A 19,267-nucleotide genomic window follows, 5' to 3' on the forward strand; every position below is an offset into this window, starting at 1 on the left:
CTGTTGTCGGTGACCAACATCTCTCGGGTACAGTGTGTACTGAGCAAGAGTCACGGTTTTCTATCGTCGCCTTCGAAATATTGTAGGACATCGTGTGGATGGGATTCAATCCGTTAATTATGAGGTGATGCACTTGGGCGGTACTAACAAGGCGAGGGAAACATGATAAATGGCCGGATCCTGAGAATCAGAGGGACATTGGTGTGCATGTACACCCATTCCTTAAGGTAGCAGAGCAGTTGGTGTTGCTAACTTTTGGTTGGTTCAATTGGCTCTGTTTTATAACTGTTGCTCTAGAGTCGCCAGATATCTTTATGATACCGCCACGAGGTTCAAGTTCAAGTAATGATCAATAACTCAACACACCAATTAGTAAGATTCAACTCAAAACACATTTATTATACACAGTAAATCGCTACTCATGCATAAACTCTACTTTCTAGGCTATTTCTATAGCTAACATGCCAATACTTAGCTTCGGACTGGCCCACCAGATCAGGGGAACAAATGGCCTTTCGTTCAGGTCCTGAGTCTGCGGGATTCAAAAGCTAGTATGGACTGGTAGCTAGGAGCGCCTATCTCGTAGCGAGCGTTGACTTGAGACTTACTTGCTTGGAGGCAGCTTGGTAAGTTCACTCTCAAGGGTTGATTCGCTGCTGAGTGACCCTATCAAGAAGGACGATTTGAACTTGGGGGCTTTACTTTATAGTCCCCAGGGGCTTCCCGCCCTTCAGGGCGGACCCCGTACCTGGTTCCAAGTGATTGGACTACTTTCCGATCACTTGGATCGATTTCTCCAATGTTGGAGCAGTTCCCTGATCGTTGGGCGGTCCCTAAATGTTCATTGGCCTTCTTTTCTCTTGGCTCCTGCTGGCGCTGAGGAGTCTGGCTTGGCTTTATTTACCTTAACTGTTGCTGTTGTGCCCTGGAATCGCACATTACTATGTAGATGGCTGCTGCATTACTATGCAGATGGCTGCTGGTTTCAGTGCTGTCTGGTTCCTTACAGGTTTCATTACACATGATTTCTGTATTTTCTAGTCTTTGCTTGTGTTGGCTAAATTTCCCTTCAGTCTTTGCGGTTCTCCATTTTAAGTCAGGAAGTGGCCAACTCAGGTGGCTACACACCCTCCTTGTGATCCTAACGCGAAGTGTGAAGGATCACATAACTGCGTTGTCTTCATTCCCTGACCTGGCGAGCACTCTTCTATGGCCTCTTCGCTGGCTATGCAAGAAAAACTTTAACTAACATTCTAACTGGCGCAATGTCAAAACAGGGACATGCATTACAAAATAAAAAAACGGTACCTCTAACTGTCCTCAATAAACTACACTTACTCAAACATTCAATTATAATTACCTTCTTAAACAATACACACAAAATCATGGCAGCATTATTCACATTTTTCCTGGCTTGGCAGTCAAGCTCAGGATTGTACAATCGCTCATGAAACACATTTCTTTATTCACAGAAGGAATGCAAACGAATGTCCTTCATTATAGATCGCGGGGGTCGGGGGTCTGGTCATAACCGAAAATATGGGATCTTATCCTATATACCGGGGTGTGAGTGAGGTTGGCTCTCCTTCTCCATTTCACCATGCGGATAGTCTGCACGATGCTGCAGAGTATCGCCAACACTCGTAGGGATTCTATTAAGTAGGACAGGGAGTACCAGGTTATAAACCTGTCACACCAAGATGGTGTGGTGTCGCTTGTGACTGGGCTCTGGGTACTATGGGGAAGTGAATCATTAACGGCTGGGGTGGTTGGGGTCAGGGGGTTCGCGTGCGCGCGCAACCAGGTACAAATTGCAATAACGAAAAACACGTATGCCGTCTTCATTGTTGTCTTCTTCTTTCTCTTCCTTTCCGTTTTGTCTCTTTTCCTGGAGCTTCTGGGGTTCTGTGGGATCAAGCATAGTGTCTGTTACTATCTTGGTTTAATATCTCGTCTGTTAGTATGTCTCCTTCAGTGCCAATTCCCCCGTTACAATTTGTCACCATGTGTGACTCCCTCATTTTTTTTTTTAACGGAATATTCAGGACAAGACACACTTAAAAATACTGAAACAGTGCGAGCCGTCTCGCAGGCTGTGCGATTTACCATCCAAATGTTTGAGGATGTAAATAGCATAGGGATGGCAACCTGAGGGTCGCCTGAAAAAAAAGCAAAAACTTTTTTTTGAACCAAAAGTGCCGAAATGAGGTGCGTATGGGTAAGAATTGGATGGAATCCCCGGGTGGGACAGTGACTGATGCCGTGTGTGCTCTACTCGAGCGTAGCTGACCAGAGGGGGGTTCCTCAGGCAGGGCGGAGACCAATGCCGGTGGTCGTCGTGGGGGCTGCCTCTCGTAATTACCTTTGAATCAGGAGAGTAGTTGTTGTATGCCGACAGACTAGTTCCTCTGAACTATTGTCTGGCACGAACTTGTACCTTTAACAGCCAGTGGGCGTTAAAAGAGTGTTGGCATGGGGCCATGAAAACTTTTAAATTCACAAACAACATTTAACATGTACATTAAACGAACACACATACAACAAACATGGTGCAGGTTCCATCAGAATACAGGACATCATAAATCACATTTGGACTGGGGTGTAACTAGCATATGGAGGGAGTGCAGCGTGACCGAAGAAGAGAGGAAGGAAGAGCGAAACAAAAATGAAATGGCCTTGCTGAGGTAACGCTGCCATGAGAAGTGGTGGGTAAGCGCTCACAGTTTGCATGGGGCAGCTGGGACCTTGTAGCTGCTGTGGGTGGTGTTCTCTTTTATATCTGGGGGCTAGTCTAGCTGGTGGGGGTCTCCTGCAATCTCAGGCAAAGTGTCCTGACTGCCCACAATTGTAACATGACCCCTGGGGCACATAAGGTGGAGCAGGCTCTCTGGTGCATTGTTCCCTTGGGCATGGTTCCCTGGATGGGGGGTTGGGGCTGTTGGTGTCATCGCTGGTGCGGGGGGCATTTGTGGGCTGATTCCGTTGCTGTTTCAGGGGGGCTTGACATTCTCCTGCGTAATGTCCTAATTGTCCACAGTTGTAACACTCCTGTGGTTTCTGTGGGGGGGCTGTTCCTTCCTTCGTTTACCCATGCAGGGTCCTGGTGCGTCTTAACTGTGTGGATATCTGCCTCTGCCTGCTTTTCTTCGGGTTTCTTAATTACGGGTTTGTTTTGTACAAACTGCTCCGAGGCGCGGGACAGTCTTTTTAAAACCCATTTCTCATTGTGGGCTTCCTCTGAGGGGTCATAATTCGTGTAGGCTTTTTGTCCTGTTTCTGTGGCATGGGAGATAAGGGTGCAGGTCCATTTGGCCACGTTGTCTGGGGACAATTGGGCGTGGTCTAAGTCTCCGAAAACTGCTGCGAAATGGATCCACAAGCGTCCAGCAAACACTGTGGGGTGCTCGGTTTTTTCCTGCCTGCACTTATTCAGGCCTTCTGCGGGGTCACCTCGGTTGTAGCCGATCGCATCGAGGATCGCTGCGTGCATTTCTGCAAGGGTGCCTCCTCCTACATTCTGTGGGTCGGGAAGGGCTGCTACAACCGAAGGGTCTAAACTCAAAACTGTGAGCTTCACATGCTCACGCTCATCCAGGCTGTACATGGCCGCCTGCTGTTTTATTCTGGCAAAGAAGTGGTGGGGGTCTGAGGTGGGGAGGAACAGTTTGATTTTATCACGTGTCCCTTACTTGGGTCACTGTTAAGGGGGTGGTGTACAGAAATTCCGTGTCGTCCGATGTGGCTGTGCGGTGGGTGGTGACTGGGTTCATTGGAGCCTGAACTATCTGCTCTGTGGGGGGTTGGGGCGCTTTTTTCTTCTGGGGCTTTCCCTGCGCACATGTTCCCTGAACATATCTCTGCACTGTCTCACTCAATTCTTCCCAATCAGTGTCGTCTTCCTCATCTAATTGTGATCCAAAGGTTTCCTGGAATCCTTTCTGAACTGAAAGCAAAGACTGCAGTTCTGCAATCTGCTTCCGGCACTTTGCGTGGTCTAATGAGCTTTGTCTTTGCTCCATGGTGGTAGTATGGAGTGCTCTTAACGCTGCCTTCAGGTCATTACACTGTCTCTGCAATGCCTCTACCTGCTTCTCTGTTTCCTCTTGTACCAGGACTGCACGTTGCGTGTCCTGATAGGCCTTTTCGTACTGCGATTGGAAGCTGCTTAATTGCACCAGACAAGACTGGTGTGCCCACTTGGCATCATCCACCTCTCCGTCCTTTGCTGCTAACTTCCTTCTTAATTCTACGTTTTCTTTCTCTATCACGCTCACATCGACCTTGCTCATTCGATGTGCGTCCTCTATCTCTCTACGGAGCGTCCGAACAACCTCCTCTGTGCCTCGCAATTGTGCCAAACAGGACACGATTGCCATCGGCTTGCGAGCTTTCCCCAAGCTTTTCTTACGGATTTCGCTCAGGTTCTCCCACCAAGTATGTCCTATACTCCCGGGACCTGTTTCCTCATTTTCACAGAATTCACTCCAAAGGGGCCATCCTTTCCCTTTGAGGTATTTTCTGATTTCCTCTTCCCAAACGGGACACTGTCCTACTCTAATGCTGGTCGCTGTGACCACAAATTCTTCGGGGTTCATGAGGCGTTGCATTGCCTGCATTGCCATCTTTGTTATCTGAATGCTTCTCTGAAAATTTTGAACAAGGGGTATTAAGGCGGTGCTGTAATTATGGGTACGGCTTTCGCTATTTTCCGGAATACAAACTCCCGACAGTTTTGTCGCAACAAAAAATCTATCAGTTTACCTTCTAGCCCTGTTAGTTACGCATGCATTAACACGCTTCCGAATTATGAGAATTGATCAGAACTGCTTGAACACTTGTGGTTTTTCTCATCCCAATTGGATTTCTAATTCAAATTTTGGGTTCTCCCGGATTGGTTAAGCCACTTCTAGATCGGGTCCCGTCAGGATGTCGCCAGTAATATGTTGCTAACTTTTGGTTGGTTCAATTGGCTCTGTTTTATAACCGTTGCTCTAGAGTCGCCAGGTATCTTTATGATACCGCCACCAAGTTCAAGTAATGATCAATAACTCAACACACCAATTAGTAAGATTCAAATCAAAACACATTTATTATACACAGTAAATCGGTACTCATGCATAAACTCTACTTTCTAGGCTATTTCTATAATTAACAGGCCAATACTTAACTTCGGACTGGCCCACCAGGTCAGGGGAACAAATTACCTTTTGTTCAGGTCCTGAGTCTGCGGGATTCAAAAGCTGGTATGGACTGGTAGCTAGGAGCGCCTATCTCGTAGCGTGCGTTGACTTGAGACTTACTTGCTTGGAGGCAGCTTGGTAAGTTCACTCTCAAGGGTTGATTCGCTGCTGAGTGACCCTGCCAAGAAGACCGATTTGAACTTGGGCTTTACTTTATAGTCCCCAGGGGCTTCCCGCCCTTCAGGGTGGACCCCGTACCTGGTTCCAAGTGATTGGACGACTTTCCGATCACTTGGATCGATTTCTCCAATGCTGGAGCGGTTCCCTGATCGTTGGGCGGTCCCTAAATGTTCGTTGGCCTTCCTTTGTCTTGGCTCCTGCTGGCGCCGAGGAGTCTGGCTTGGCTTTATTTACCTTAACTGTTGCAATTGTGCCCTGGAATCGCACATTACTATGTAGATGGCTGCTGCATTACTATGCAGATGGCTGCTGGTTTCAGTGCTGTCTGGTTCCTTACAGGTTTCAATGCACATGATTTCTGCATTTGCTAGTCTTTGCCTGTGTTGGCTGAATTTCCCTTCAGCCTTTGCGGTTCTCCATTTTAAGTCGGGAAGTGGCCAACTCAGGTGGCTACATTGGATGCAGTGGTTAAGGCAGCATATGGTATACTTGCCTTTATTAGCCAAGGCATAGAGTTTAAGAGCAGGGAACTTATGCTGGAACTGTATAAAACGTTCGTTAGGCCACAGCTAGAGTATTGTGTGGAATTCTGGAATCCACATTAAAGGAGAAATTTGATAGCACTCGAAAGGGTGCAGAGGAGATTTACCAGGATGTTGCCTGGGCTGGAGAGTTTTAGTTATGAAGAGAGATTGGATAGACTGGGATTGTTTTCCTTGGAGCAGTGGAGATTGAGGGGGGACATGATTGAGAGGGGCATTGATCGGGCAGACTGGTAAAAACATTTCCTCCATGATGGACGGATCAATGGCCAGGGGACATAATTAAGGAGCAGGAGGTTTAGAGGGATGTGAGGAAAAACCTTTGTACCCAGAGTGTAGAATTCACTGCCTGGTAGGGTGGTGCAGGCAGACCCCCATATAATTTAAGAAGTATTTAATAATAATAGTCACTTATTGTCACAAGTAGGCTCCAAATGAAGTTACTGTGAAAAGCCCCTAGTCGCCACATTCCGGTGCCTGTTCGGGGATGCTGGATCAGGAATTGAACCTGTGCTGCTGGCATTGTCCTGCATTACAAGCCAGCTGTTAAGCCCTCTGTACTAAACCAGCACCTGTTTAGATTGTATATAGATTATTTATAGACTATTTAGAAGTATTTAGAAGTGTTTAGATGTGCACTTGCGATCCGGGGGCATACAAGGCTATGGGCCAAGTGCTGGGAGATAGGATAGGAATAGTTAGATGGTTGTTTTTGACCAGTGCAGACTTGATGGGCCGAAGGGCCTTTTCTGTGCTCTATGACTTTATGACCCCCAGCCACAACCGGCAAAGCCGCCATCAAGTCGCACCAAAGGCCAGTCTGGCCACTTCCATGGGTGAAGGGGCGTGGCGGTCAGGAGCTTCTACTCTTGGAAAATGCCACACAGCCGCTCTATCTCTGCATCCAGGCCTGGCCACCAGATGTAGCATTTTCATTTGGATATGCCTGGGTGCCGCTATGCAGATCTCTCAATATAAAATTCTGACCCTTCTCTGGGACCATGACGCTAATGTCATGTGAAAGAATACTGTCTTCCTCGTTGAATTCAATATTTTCATGAAAAAAGCCTTTAACTCATTGGGCAGCTGCCGGTGTTGACTACCATATAGCACAACAGTATGGCAGACTTGTACAATGAAGGATTTGTTTGTGACCACTCGTGTATTTGGGCCGCTATGGCTGGCAACGTATCCATGAATTTCAACGTGGCCAACTCTTTGTTGGCTCTGAAAAACAGCTAGTCATGGCGCAGTGTGGCCGATAAAAGCCAGGAGACCTTGCTCCCAGGATCTATCCGGCTTGCAATGCCTCGCGAGATCCAACTAATTTAATTTAGTTGTTAGCCAGATCTTGGTAGAAAGTTAGAGGGATGGCAGGGAAGGGAGTGCAATGTTCCTCCTGCAGGATGTTTGAGGTGAGGGATGCCGTTAGTGTCCCTGCTGATTTTACTTACAGGAAGTGCTGCCATCTCCAGCTCCTCCAAGACCGAGTTAGGGAACTGGAGCTGGAGTTGGAAGAACTTCGGATCATTCGGGAGGCAGAGGGGGTCATAGATAGCAGCTTCAGGGAATTAGTTACACCAAAGATTGGAGATAGATGGGTATCTGTAAGAGGGACTGGGAAGAAGCAGTCAGTGCAGGGATCCCCTGCGGTCGTTCCCCTGAGAAACAAGTATACCGCTTTGGATACTTGCGGGGGGGATGACTTACCAGGGGTAAGCCATGGGGTACGGGCCTCTGGCACGGAGTCTGTCCCTGTTGCTCAGAAGGGAAGGGGGGGAGAGGAGCAAAGCATTAGTAATTGGGGACTCGATAGTCAGGGGCACAGATAGGAGATTTTGTGGGAGCGTGAGAGACTCACGTTTGGTATGATGCCTCCCAGGTGCAAGGGTACGTGATATCTCGGATCATGTTTTCCGGGTCCTTAGGGGGGAGGGGGAGCACCCCAAGTCATGGTCCACATTGACACTAACGCCATAGGTAGGAAAGGGGACAAGGATGTCAGGCAGGCTTTCGGGGAGCTAGGATGGAAGCTCAGAACTAGAACAAACAGAGTTGTTATCTCTGGGTTGTTGCCCGTGCCACGTGATGGTGAGATGAGGAATAGGGAGAGAGAGCAATTAAACACGTGGCTACAGGGATGGTGCAGGCGGGAGGGATTCAGATTTCTGGATAACTGGGGCTCTTTCTGGGGAAGGTGGGACCTCTACAGACAGGATGGTCTACATCTGAACCTGAGGGGCACAAATATCCTGGGGGGGGGAGATTTGTTAGTGCTCTTTGGGGGGGTTTAAACTAATGCAGCAGGGGCATGGGAACCTGGATTGTAGTTTTAGGGTAAGGGAGAATGAGAGTATAGAGGTCAGGAGCACAGATTTGACGTCGCAGGAGGGGGCCAGTTTTCAGGTAGGTGGTTTGAAGTGTGTCTACTTCAATGCCAGGAGTATACGAAATAAGGTAGGGGAACTGGCAGCATGGGTTGGTACCTGGGACTTCGATGTTTCGGAGACATGGATAGAGCAGGGACAGGAATGGATGTTGCAGGTTCCGGGGTTTAGGTGTTTTAGTAAGCTCAGAGAAGGAGGCAAAAGAGGGGGAGGTGTGGCGCTGCTAGTCAAGAGCAGTATTACGGTGGTGGAGAGGATGCTAGATGGGGACTCAGCTTCCGAGGTAGTATGGGCTGTGGTTAGAAACATGAAAGGAGAGGTCACCCTGTTGGGAGTTTTCTATAGGCCTCCAAATAGTTCTAGGGATGTAGAGGAAAGGATGGCGAGGATGATCCTGGATAAGAGCGAAAGTAACAGGGTAGTTATTATGGGAGACTTTAACTTTCCAAATATTGACTGGAAAAGATATAGTTCGAGTACATTAGATGGGTCGTTTTTTGTACAGTGTGTGCAGGAGGGTTTCCTGACACAATATGTTGACAGGCCAACAAGAGGCGAGGCCACGTTGGATTTGGTTTTGGGTAATGAACCAGGCCAGGTGTTGGATTTGGAGGTAGGAGGACTTTGGGGACAGTGACCACAATTCGGTGACGTTTACGTTAATGATGGAAAGGGATAAGTATACACCGCAGGGCAAGAGTTATAGCTGGGGGAAGGGCAATTATGATGCCATTAGACGTGACTTGGGGGTATAAGGTGGAGAAGTAGGCTGCAAGTGTTGGGCACACTGGATAAGTGGAGCTTGTTCAAGGATCAGCTACTGCGTGTTCTTGATAATTATGTACCGGTCAGGCAAGGAGGAAGGCGTCGAGCGAGGGAACCGTGGTTTACCAAAGAAGTGGAATCTCTTGTTAAGAGGAAGAAGGAGGCCTATGTGAAGATGAGGTGTGAAGTTTCAGTTGGGGCGATGGATAGTTACAAGGTAGCGAGGAAGGATCTAAAGAGAGAGCTAAGACGAGCAAGGAGGGGACATTAGAAGTATTTGGCAGGTAGGATCAAGGAAAACCCAAAAGCTTTCTATAGGTATGTCAGGAATAAGCGAATGACTAGGGAAAGAGTAGGACCAGTCAAGGACAGGGATGGGAAGTTGTGTGTGGAGTCTGAAGAGATAGGCGAGATACTAAATGAATATTTTTCGTCAGTATTCACTCATGAAAAAGATAATGTTGTGGAGGAGAATGCTGAGACCCAGGCTAATAGAATAGATGGCATTGAGGTACGTAGGGAAGAGGTGTTGGCAATTCTGGACAGGCTGAAAATAGATAAGTCCCCGGGTCCTGATGGGATTTATCCTAGGATTCTCTGGGAGGCCAGGGAAGAGATTGCTGGACCTTTGGCTTTGATTTTTATGTCATCATTGGCTACAGGAATAGTGCCAGAGGACTGGAGGATAGCAAATGTGGTCCCTTTGTTCAAAAAGGGGAGCAGAGACAACCCCGGCAACTATAGACTGGTGAGCCTCACGTCTGTAGTGGGTAAAGTCTTGGAGGGGATTATAAGAGACAAGATTTATAATCATCTAGATAGGAATAATATGATCAGGGATAGTCAGCATGGCTTTGTGAAATGTAGGTCATGCCTCACAAACCTTATTGAGTTCTTTGAACAGGTAGACGAGGGTAGAGCAGTTGATGTGGTGTATATGGATTTCAGCAAAGCGTTTGATAAGGTTCCCCACGGTAGGCTATTGCAGAAAATACGGAGGCTGGGAATTGAGGGTGATTTAGAGATGTAGATCAGAAATTGGCTAGCTGAAAGAAGACAGAGGGTGGTGGTTGATGGGAAATGTTCAGAATGGAGTTCATTTACAAGTGGAGTACCATAAGGATCTGTTCTGGGGCCGTTGCTGTTTGTCATTTTTATCAATGACCTAGAGGAAGGCGCAGAAGGGTGGGTGAGTAAATTTGCAGACGATACTAAAGTCGGTGGTGTTCTCGATAGTGTGGCAGGATGTAGCAGGTTACAGAGGGATATAGATAAGCTGCAGAGCTGGGCTGAGAGGTGGCAAATGGAGTTTAATGCAGAGAAGTGTGAGGTGATTCACTTTGGAAGGAATAACAGGAATGCGGAATATTTGGCTAATGGTGAAGTTCTTGGAAGTGTGGATGAGCAGAGGGATCTAGGTGTCCATGTACATAGATCCCTGAAAGTTGCCACCCAGGTTGATAGGGTTGTGAAGAAGGCCTATGGAGTGTTGGCCTTTATTGGTAGAGGGATTGAGTTCCGGAGTCAGGAGGTCATGTTGCAGCTGTACAGAACTCTGGTAAGGCCGCATTTGGAGTATTGCGTACAGTTCTGGTCACCGCATTATAGGAAGGACGTGGAGGCTTTGGAGTGGGTGCAGAGGAGATTTACCAGGATGTTGCCTGGTATGGAGGGAAAATCTTATGAGGAAAGGCTGATGGACTTGAGATTGTTTTCGTTGGAGAGAAGAAGGTTAAGAGGAGACTTAATAGAGGCATACAAAATGATCAGGGGGTTAGATAGGGTGGACAGTGAGAGCCTTCTCCCGCGGATGGAAATGGCTGGCCCGAGGGGACATAGCTTTAAACTGAGGGGTAATAGATATAGGACAGAGGTCAGAGGTAGGTTCTTTACGCAAAGAGTAGTGAGGCCGTGGAATGCCCTACCTGCTACAGTAGTGAACTCGCCAACATTGAGGGCATTTAAAAGTTTATTGGATAAACATATGGATGATAATGGCATAGTGTCGGTTAGATGGCTTTTGTTTCGGCGCAACATCGTGGGCCGAAGGGCCTGTACTGCGCTGTATCGTTCTATGTTCTATATTGTGATGTAAATCCCGCCTGTGGTGGGCACGATCACTTTTTTGGCAAATCTCCATATTAGAGGAAGACACTTAGACGACCTGGGTGCCAGCCTGGCACTGTCAGAGTGCCCAGGTAGCACTGCCAGATGGTAGGGGCACTGCCAGGGTGCCATGTTGGCACTGTCAAGGTGCCAAACTGGCATTTTTTTGCACGATCGGGCCAGGGGTGCACTGCATGGATGTTATGGGGGTTGGTGCGGGGAACTTCGAGCTGGGGTGAGGGGTTGTCGGGGGTCGCTTTGGGGACCTCGTAGATTTGGATGCCATGGCATCCCAATCCCTCACTCCACTGGGGAGTTCCGGCGAGTGGAGCTCCCCAGTTTAGAAAACGGGGTTATGTGCGTCTCGGCCGCCGTTCCCCACTGAGGCCCCTTATATAACGCCAATGTTTTTCTCAGCACTGCGATTGCCAGGAAGCACATGGCTAAACACGCTTGCTGTGGGACTTTGTTCCTAATGCGTTGAATCAAGCCCCTATCTTTTTAACCTGACTTATCCTTGAATGTTTCTATTCTTTCTTTGATTCATAGTTAAGTTATTTATCTCATTACAAAAGAGAAGATTAAATATTTTGTTTGGCATTGGGTGTTAGTAAGACACCAATTCAGATAAATGCATACAGTTGTCAAATGCCATATGACCTGAAGGGATTAAGCATCACATGAATGCCATATGATCACATATCACATGATCAAATCTCCAGGAATGGCTCAAACCAAAAATCATAATCTCAATTCAAAGATATCCATGAAGATCTGCAGCTGGGCAAATAATGACATTATTTGGGGAGGTGGTGGCAAGGTGGGATTGTCACTGGACTGGTAAGTCAGAAACCCAGGATATTGGTCTGTGGTACTGGGTTCAAACCTTACCATGGCAGATGGTTTAAATTGAATTCAATAAATATCTGGAATAAAAAAGTCCAATGCTGACCATGAAAACATTGCCAATTATCATAAAAACCCTGCTGGATCACTAATGTCCCTCGGGGAAGGAAATCTGCATCCTTTCCCGGTCTGGCCTATATGTGACTCCAGGCCCACACAGCGATGCGGGTGACTCTTAACTGCCCCCCACTGAAATGGCCTAGCAGGCCACTCAGTTCAAGGGCAATTAGGGCTGGGCAACAAATGCTGGCCCAGCCCAGCGATGACCACAACCCAAGAACGAATTTTTAAAAAATGATTAAGAAATGCAAGAGAATATATAAGTACTTATGAAATATTGGGCTTATAAATCAGAAAAAATATCTAGGTACAATGTTAAGCATGTTTTCAAAATGTCGAGTTGTGATTATGAAGAAAAGTAGATTGTTGAAATACATATTTTTATCTATAGGCTATGGTAGAACCATGAAAATTTCACAAATACACACTTTTAAAATAATAAAGAAAATTGTCCAAGGTAACAATGGTTAGCACTATTGCTTCACAGCGCCAGGGACGCGGGTTTGATTCCCGGCTTGGGTCACTGTCTGTGCGAAGTCTGCACATTTTCCCCATGTCTGCGTGGGTTTCCTCTGGGTGCTCTGGTTTCCTCCCACAAGGCCCGAAAAACATGCTTGTTAGGTGAATTGGACATTCTCCCTCAGTGTACCCGAACAGACGGCGTACTGTGTGTTAATGTAAGCCTACTTGTGACACTAATAAAGATTATTATTATTAAAACAGGATTTAAAAACTGAGACCATTATTATGAGCTATATTTAATTTAACAAGTAATTTTCCAGACAGTTTATAAATAGTTTAATTTAAGACTATTTTAATTGATGCATTCAATAACAAATTGGATTGAATATTGATGCAGCAGACAGTAATGTCAGATGGATTTGCTTGGGGGAAAGCATAGGATCAAGCTATAAAATTAGGTGCTTCCGCTGGTTTGGTCAATTGGCGTATCCTTGTTACTTCATATTACTAGGGTTTGGCAATTCTGTTTATTTGTCCTTTTAATGCAATTTTACTGACAATATAATCTTTCAGTGATGTAATGATGCATTCAATACAATTTAAATTATAACTGTGTTCTTGCAAGATTCACTGATAATTCTTAATGATTATTTTGCCTAATTATTATGATGCTCTACTCCCCTTTGTGTGTAAAACCTTTGCCTATAGTTGTTGCACCATTTACAAGTGATCACCCCATGAATGCCATGTGAATATTAATCAGTAACTTTTACTTGTCTCTTTATTTGCATTGATACAGTAAATGGAGTTTATACATACGTAAATAAAAAGGCTGCCTTCTAATTCAAGGGTAGAATAATAGCAATATGATATCATGGTATTATTGGCAGGCAGCAAAATGCAGGAGCATGAAATGGCAATCTTCACTGACAGCTGTTGAGGCAGGTCAACCTTTTCCCTTTTCTCCAAGTTACATTAGCATCTTGTCTGAGCATCTTGGAACAAGCTTTTAGGGCTAGAAACTCCCATGGCACTAAAATCAGAGTAATTAAATCAGGCAGTGGATAAGGAATGGCAACAGTGCTGAACTATTGGGACGACCAGAAAATACGATAGATGCCTACAGCCTGAGGTGTGAACATGCTCAGTGAACCACAGAGAATGACCAGTTATTATGATAGCCATCATTTTCTAATTACAGTATTCAACAACATTGAAATAACAAGAGTTTGTAATTACATGCACTAGCTGGACGGATGATTATACTTATTTTTTTCTTTTTCTCTCCACAAAAACACAGATGGTTCAGATAATTCCTGTGAGATGGTTGAACCTTCAAGAGTATCAGAGCAAAAAAATCATGGCGGATCATGGGGTCACAGTTCAGAGATTCTTTGTTGCTGACAATTCACAAGACGCCCTGAAGGCTGCTAAGCGACTGAGTAAGTTGAGTAGTATCCGCAACGATGTGAAAGAAGAACTCCTCTAAAATAAATGGTTGATCACAGGAAACCTTTCTGCTTAACATTTTATAGCATCAGTAACCTTGATCGACATAGAAAAAACGAGTGAGTTAATGGTCCAGATTTTTCTGTGAAAGTAATCACAGAATACTACCATGCACAAGCGGCCCTTCGGCCCATCGTGTCTGTACCAACGCATGAAAGGCCCTGACCTGCCCACCTAATCCCACTTGCCAGCACTTGGCCCATAGCCTTGAATGTTGTGGCGTGCCAGGTACTTATCCAGGTTCTTTTTAAAGTATGCGAAGTATCCCGCCTCTACCACTCTCCCAGGCAATGCATTCCAGACAGTCATCTCTCTGTGTAAAACTGTTTTTCCTCAAATCCCCCCCTAAACCTTCTAGCCCTCACTTTGAACTTGTGTCCCTTTGTAACTGACCCTTCAACTAAGGAGAACAACTGCTCCCTATCCACCTGTCCATGCCCCTCATAATCTTGTACACCTCAATCAGGTCACCCCTCAGTCTTCTTTGCTCCAGAGAAAAAAAACTAAGCTTATCCAAAAGACGCTCAACGTCACTGATAACCACCTGGCCAATCTTTGTGTCACTCGCAAACTTACTGATCCTAAGTCCCCATAGTCATCTATGTCATTTATAAAAATGACAAACAATAGGGGGCAAAGCCGGATCTCTGTGGGACACCATTGGTCACTGTCTTCCAGACAGCAAATCAGCCGTCTATCATCATCCCTGTCTCCTACCACTATGCCAATTACAAATCCACTTTATCAAATCACTCTGTATCCCATGTGCATTTGCCTTCTTGATAAGTCTCCCACGTGGGACCTTGTCAAAGGTTTGCTGACATCCACGTAAACCACATCAACTGCACTACCCTCATCTATACACTTGGTTACATACTCAAAACATTCAGTCAAATTTGTTAGGCACGACCTCCCTCTGACAAAGTCATGTTGACTATCCCTGATCAAACCTTGCCTCTTCAAGTGGAGATAGATTCTCTCCTTCAGAATCTTCTCCAGTAGTTTCCCAACCACTGCCATGAGACTCACTAGTCTGTTCTTCCCCAGCTTGTCTCTGCAACCTTTCTTAAATAGTGGGACCACATTAGCTGTTCTCCAGTCCTCTGGCACCTTCCCTGTGGCCAGAGGGGAATTAAAAATTTGGGTCAGAGCCCCGTAAATCTCCTCACTTGCCTCCCACAGCAACCTGGGATACAATTAATTCGGACCTGGAGATTTGTCCACTGTTAAGCCCACCAATACCTCCAATACGTTGTCACTCCCTGTGACAATTTTCTCAAGAACCTCACAATCTCTCTCGCTGAGTTCCATAACTACCTCCTCATTCTCTTGGGTGAAGACAGATGTGAAATATTCCGTGATCGAATGGTGGAAAAGACTCGATTGGCCAAAAAGCCTAAATCTGCTCCTATGTCTAATGATCTCGGGCGTTAGAAACTGTAAATCTCTCTGCACTCTCTTATTGAACACTTCTAGGGTACATGGCCCAATACAGAGAAAATCTGCCTCTATGCTGTCCTCATCATTTATTCCCTGGATAGATGCAGCACAGGATAGATAGTGTCAAATGATTCTGGCAAAACCAAAACCGAGTGTTAATGAGTAAGTGCTTCTTATTGGCACAGGCGACAACGCTTTCCGTCACTTTGCTAATAATTGAGAGTAGACTGATGTGCCGATAATTATGCAGAATTGCTTTGTCCTCCTTTTTGAGGACAGAACATCACCTAGGCAATTCTCCACATTTCCAAATTGTTAGGAAAATAAAGGTAGTGGAAGTTTTGGAAAAGGTGCAAAGGAGATTTACCAGGATGTTGCCTGGAATGGAGAATAGGTCTTACGAGGAAAGGTTGAGTGTGCTAGCCCTTTTCTCATTAGAACAGAGAAGGATGAGGGGCGACTTGATAGAGGTTTATAAGATGATCAGGGGAATAGATAGAGTAGACAGTCAGAGACTTTTTCCCCGGGTGGAACAAACCATTACAAGGGGGACATAAATTTAAGGTGAATGGTGGAAGATATAGGGGGGATGTCAGAGGTAGGTTCTTTACCCAGAGAGTAGTGGGGGCATGGAATGCACTGCCTGTGGAAGTAGTTGAGTCGGAAACATTAGGGACCTTCAAGCAGCTATTGGATAGGTACATGGATTATGGTAGAATGATATCGTGTAGATTAATTTGTTCTTAAGGGCAGCACGGTAGCATTGTGGATAGCACAATTGCTTCACAGCTCCAGTGTCCCAAGTTCGATTCCGGTTTGGGTCACTGTCTGTGCGGAGTCTGCACATCCTCCCCATGTGTGCGTGAGTTTCCTCCGGGTGCTCTGGTTTCCTCCCACAGTCCAAAGATGTGCAGGTTAGGTGGATTGGCCATGATAAATTGCCCTTAGTGTCCAAAATTGCCCTTCATGTTGGGTGGAGGTGTTGACCTTGGGTAGGGTGCTCTTTCCAGGAGCCGGTGCAGACTCAATGGGCCGAATGGCCTCCTTCTGCACTGTAAATTCTATGATAATCTATGATTAATCTAGGACAAAGGTTCGGCACAACATCGTGGGCTGAAGGGCCTGTTCTGTGCTGTATTTTTCTATGTTCTATGTTTTTTCTATGTACGGTGGTCCTCCTGGCCACGTTGCCCAAACTAATGGCTGCAGCTACTGCCTCCCAGACAGCATTGGCGGCCTTGCAGCAGGTCCTCCGACCCCCTCAGAGGAACAGGGTATCCCGTCCCGCCTTCACAGTGTCCAGAAACTGGACCAAGTTGGCATCTATGAAGCGTGGAGCAGGTCTCCGTAGTGGCATACCTGTGTGATGACTGGGAGTGAGATCTGAGAGAGCGTTTAAAAGCAGCACCCCTTGTTAGCAGTCAAAATATGTGGGTACAGCTGCAATGACTTAGTGTAGACTTGAAGAATTTACTGTCTGTCATCATTCTCTAACCTTATTGTCAAAATATAGAAGCACTTGCATCTGTTATGCTAAATTTCAGCGTGAACTGGACTGGTACAAAGGGTGATTTTGAATAAATCTGGTATGAAGTTTCCTTCCTAGCCTTCCACAGAGCTTTCTTGGCCTACCGAGGTGTCTTTGCTTGCAGCAGATCGGGTTCTCATTTGGAACAGGACAGGCTGAGATATTTTCAATGCTTTACTGGGACAAAGGAAATTCAAGTTAGGCATTCCTTGAATGCAAATATAACTGTAATCAAGCATATGTTTAAACAAAATGCATGTGAAATGAATTTGAATTGGTCTGTTAACATAACGTGTATTCTGGGAATGAGTTTTAAAACAGTAATGCCCACTTTCTGTGAAGCCCAAGCTTTCATTGTGGGAAGTGAGCAAGCATTCCTGCTTCTCCTGGCCCAGAAGGAAGAGCAAATATTACCTTTCTTGGCTTCTCCTGAACCAGATCCCAGCTCCCTGATTGGTGTGGCGGCGTTTTCCCGTGTAGTCTGACAGACACAACTGCAGGCAAAATTTGATGTTCTCAGATATAGATCTGATATCAGCACTCCTCCAATTCTGGGTGCCAACAATGTGTGATGTTCCGGGCCCATTCCAGCTGACGTGATCTTGTTCACGCGCACATGGCCAAGCAGATCAACACGATTAGGTAGCAATCCACCCATACGTAGAAATTTCTTTGGAGGGGGAACGAGGCCTAAACACGCCAGCAAGCCCATCTTCAGAAAAATGCCACCCTCATCTCAAAATGACATAGACTTCTACAACACAGCATGTGGTCATATTGTGTTCACTCTTGGCAGAATTTAGTCTCTTCCCAGTATCCATTCACAGATGTTTTCCAGATGTTTATTCACTTCCCTTTCTATGGATTCTGTTTTCACCACTGTTTCTGGGAGGATACCTCACGCTCTCTCAACATTTTGTGTAAAAATACCAAAGAACTATCCTTGTTCTTTGTTGATGGTCTTAGACTTATCCCACATATTTGCTAACTCGACAAATAGCAGAAATAGTTTTGCACAAACGGGGGACATATTTGAAGGTACAATTTTGTCCCCTCAAATTTGTGATGTGCTGAAGACAAGATTTTGAACTGAGTGAAAATAGGTCTACCACCATTCATGGTAAATACTTTGAGGCAGTGAATTTACAGCAGTATATTACATTAAAGCATATTGATTGACCAGTGTGATTTATCCCTGTAGCTACTAATCCCAACGAAACCACAAATGTACTAATGTTGAAACCTGTGGGCAAATGTATAGTGCAGTTTTGGATGTTGGATTGTGGCAAAGTGCAACATGAAGCGACTTTCCCAATTGGAAAAAACAGTTAACCAGCTATTCTGAAAATTAAACTGATCAAAGCAGTAGCACAACAATGACAACTTGCAAAACAGTCTCAAAAATGTATTGATTCTGAAAGTGAAAAACTTTATCTGGCTTATGCTGGACCAGTGGTCCATTTGACCCTGAGCTGAGCTTCTGATCTCATCATCTCCAACACCTATTTTCACTATAAAACATAGGCGGAGATCGAGTGGATGAACTATCTGCTGCTGAAACACTCATCCATGCTTTTGTTACCTCCAGACGCTATTATGCCAGTGCTCTCCCGGCTAGCTTCCCATCATCTACTCTCCATAAACCGGAGCTAATCCAAAGCACTGCTGCCTGCATCCTAACCCACACCAAGTTACACCCACTCAATGTCCCCTGTGCTTGCTACACTGACTACTGGGAGCACCAGCACATCAAATTTAAAATTCTCACTCTCATGTTTAAATTCCTTCATGGCCTATCCCCTCCAAATGTAACCCTTTCCAGTCCTACAAAATGTCAAGAAATTCTTTAATTGTGACTTAAGTATCCTCCCCCTCCGCTTCATCGCAGCATGCATTCAACCATGTCTGCTTATATTCCCTCTTTCAACTCTGCTACCTCTCTTCCTTCAAAATGCTCCATAAAACCTATTTCCTTGCCCCTTCTTTGGATTAGCAGCAATGCTTGTCTAAGTAAAATTTGTCAAATATTTGGGAATATTTTCTGACATTAGGCTATATAAATGCAATTTGCTGTGTTTTCAGCAAATTCATTCCTGAGTTCAAAATTTCACATGGGATTTACTAACGATGATAATTTCAGTTTTGTGCAGGAGCACCTGGATTTGGGTAAATAAAAATGAAATGCTGAATTAATATAACTTT

At 45.6% G+C, this 19,267-nt stretch overlaps 1 protein-coding gene across 2 annotated transcripts in view; it reads left to right on the forward strand.

Annotated features, from left to right (window-relative positions):
* Positions 1-19,267, forward strand: part of suclg2 (succinate-CoA ligase GDP-forming subunit beta) — a 571,906-nt gene that overhangs the window by 199,987 nt on the left and 352,652 nt on the right. For both annotated transcript variants that reach the window (XM_072472300.1, XM_072472298.1), the window contains exon 2: positions 13,889-14,030. In XM_072472300.1, the coding sequence (XP_072328401.1) occupies positions 13,889-14,030 (142 nt within the window). The remainder of the gene's footprint in view (positions 1-13,888; positions 14,031-19,267) is intronic.

The sequence above is a fragment of the Scyliorhinus torazame genome, chromosome 13, assembly GCF_047496885.1.
Source record: "Scyliorhinus torazame isolate Kashiwa2021f chromosome 13, sScyTor2.1, whole genome shotgun sequence".
NCBI classification, from domain to species: domain Eukaryota; kingdom Metazoa; phylum Chordata; class Chondrichthyes; order Carcharhiniformes; family Scyliorhinidae; genus Scyliorhinus; species Scyliorhinus torazame.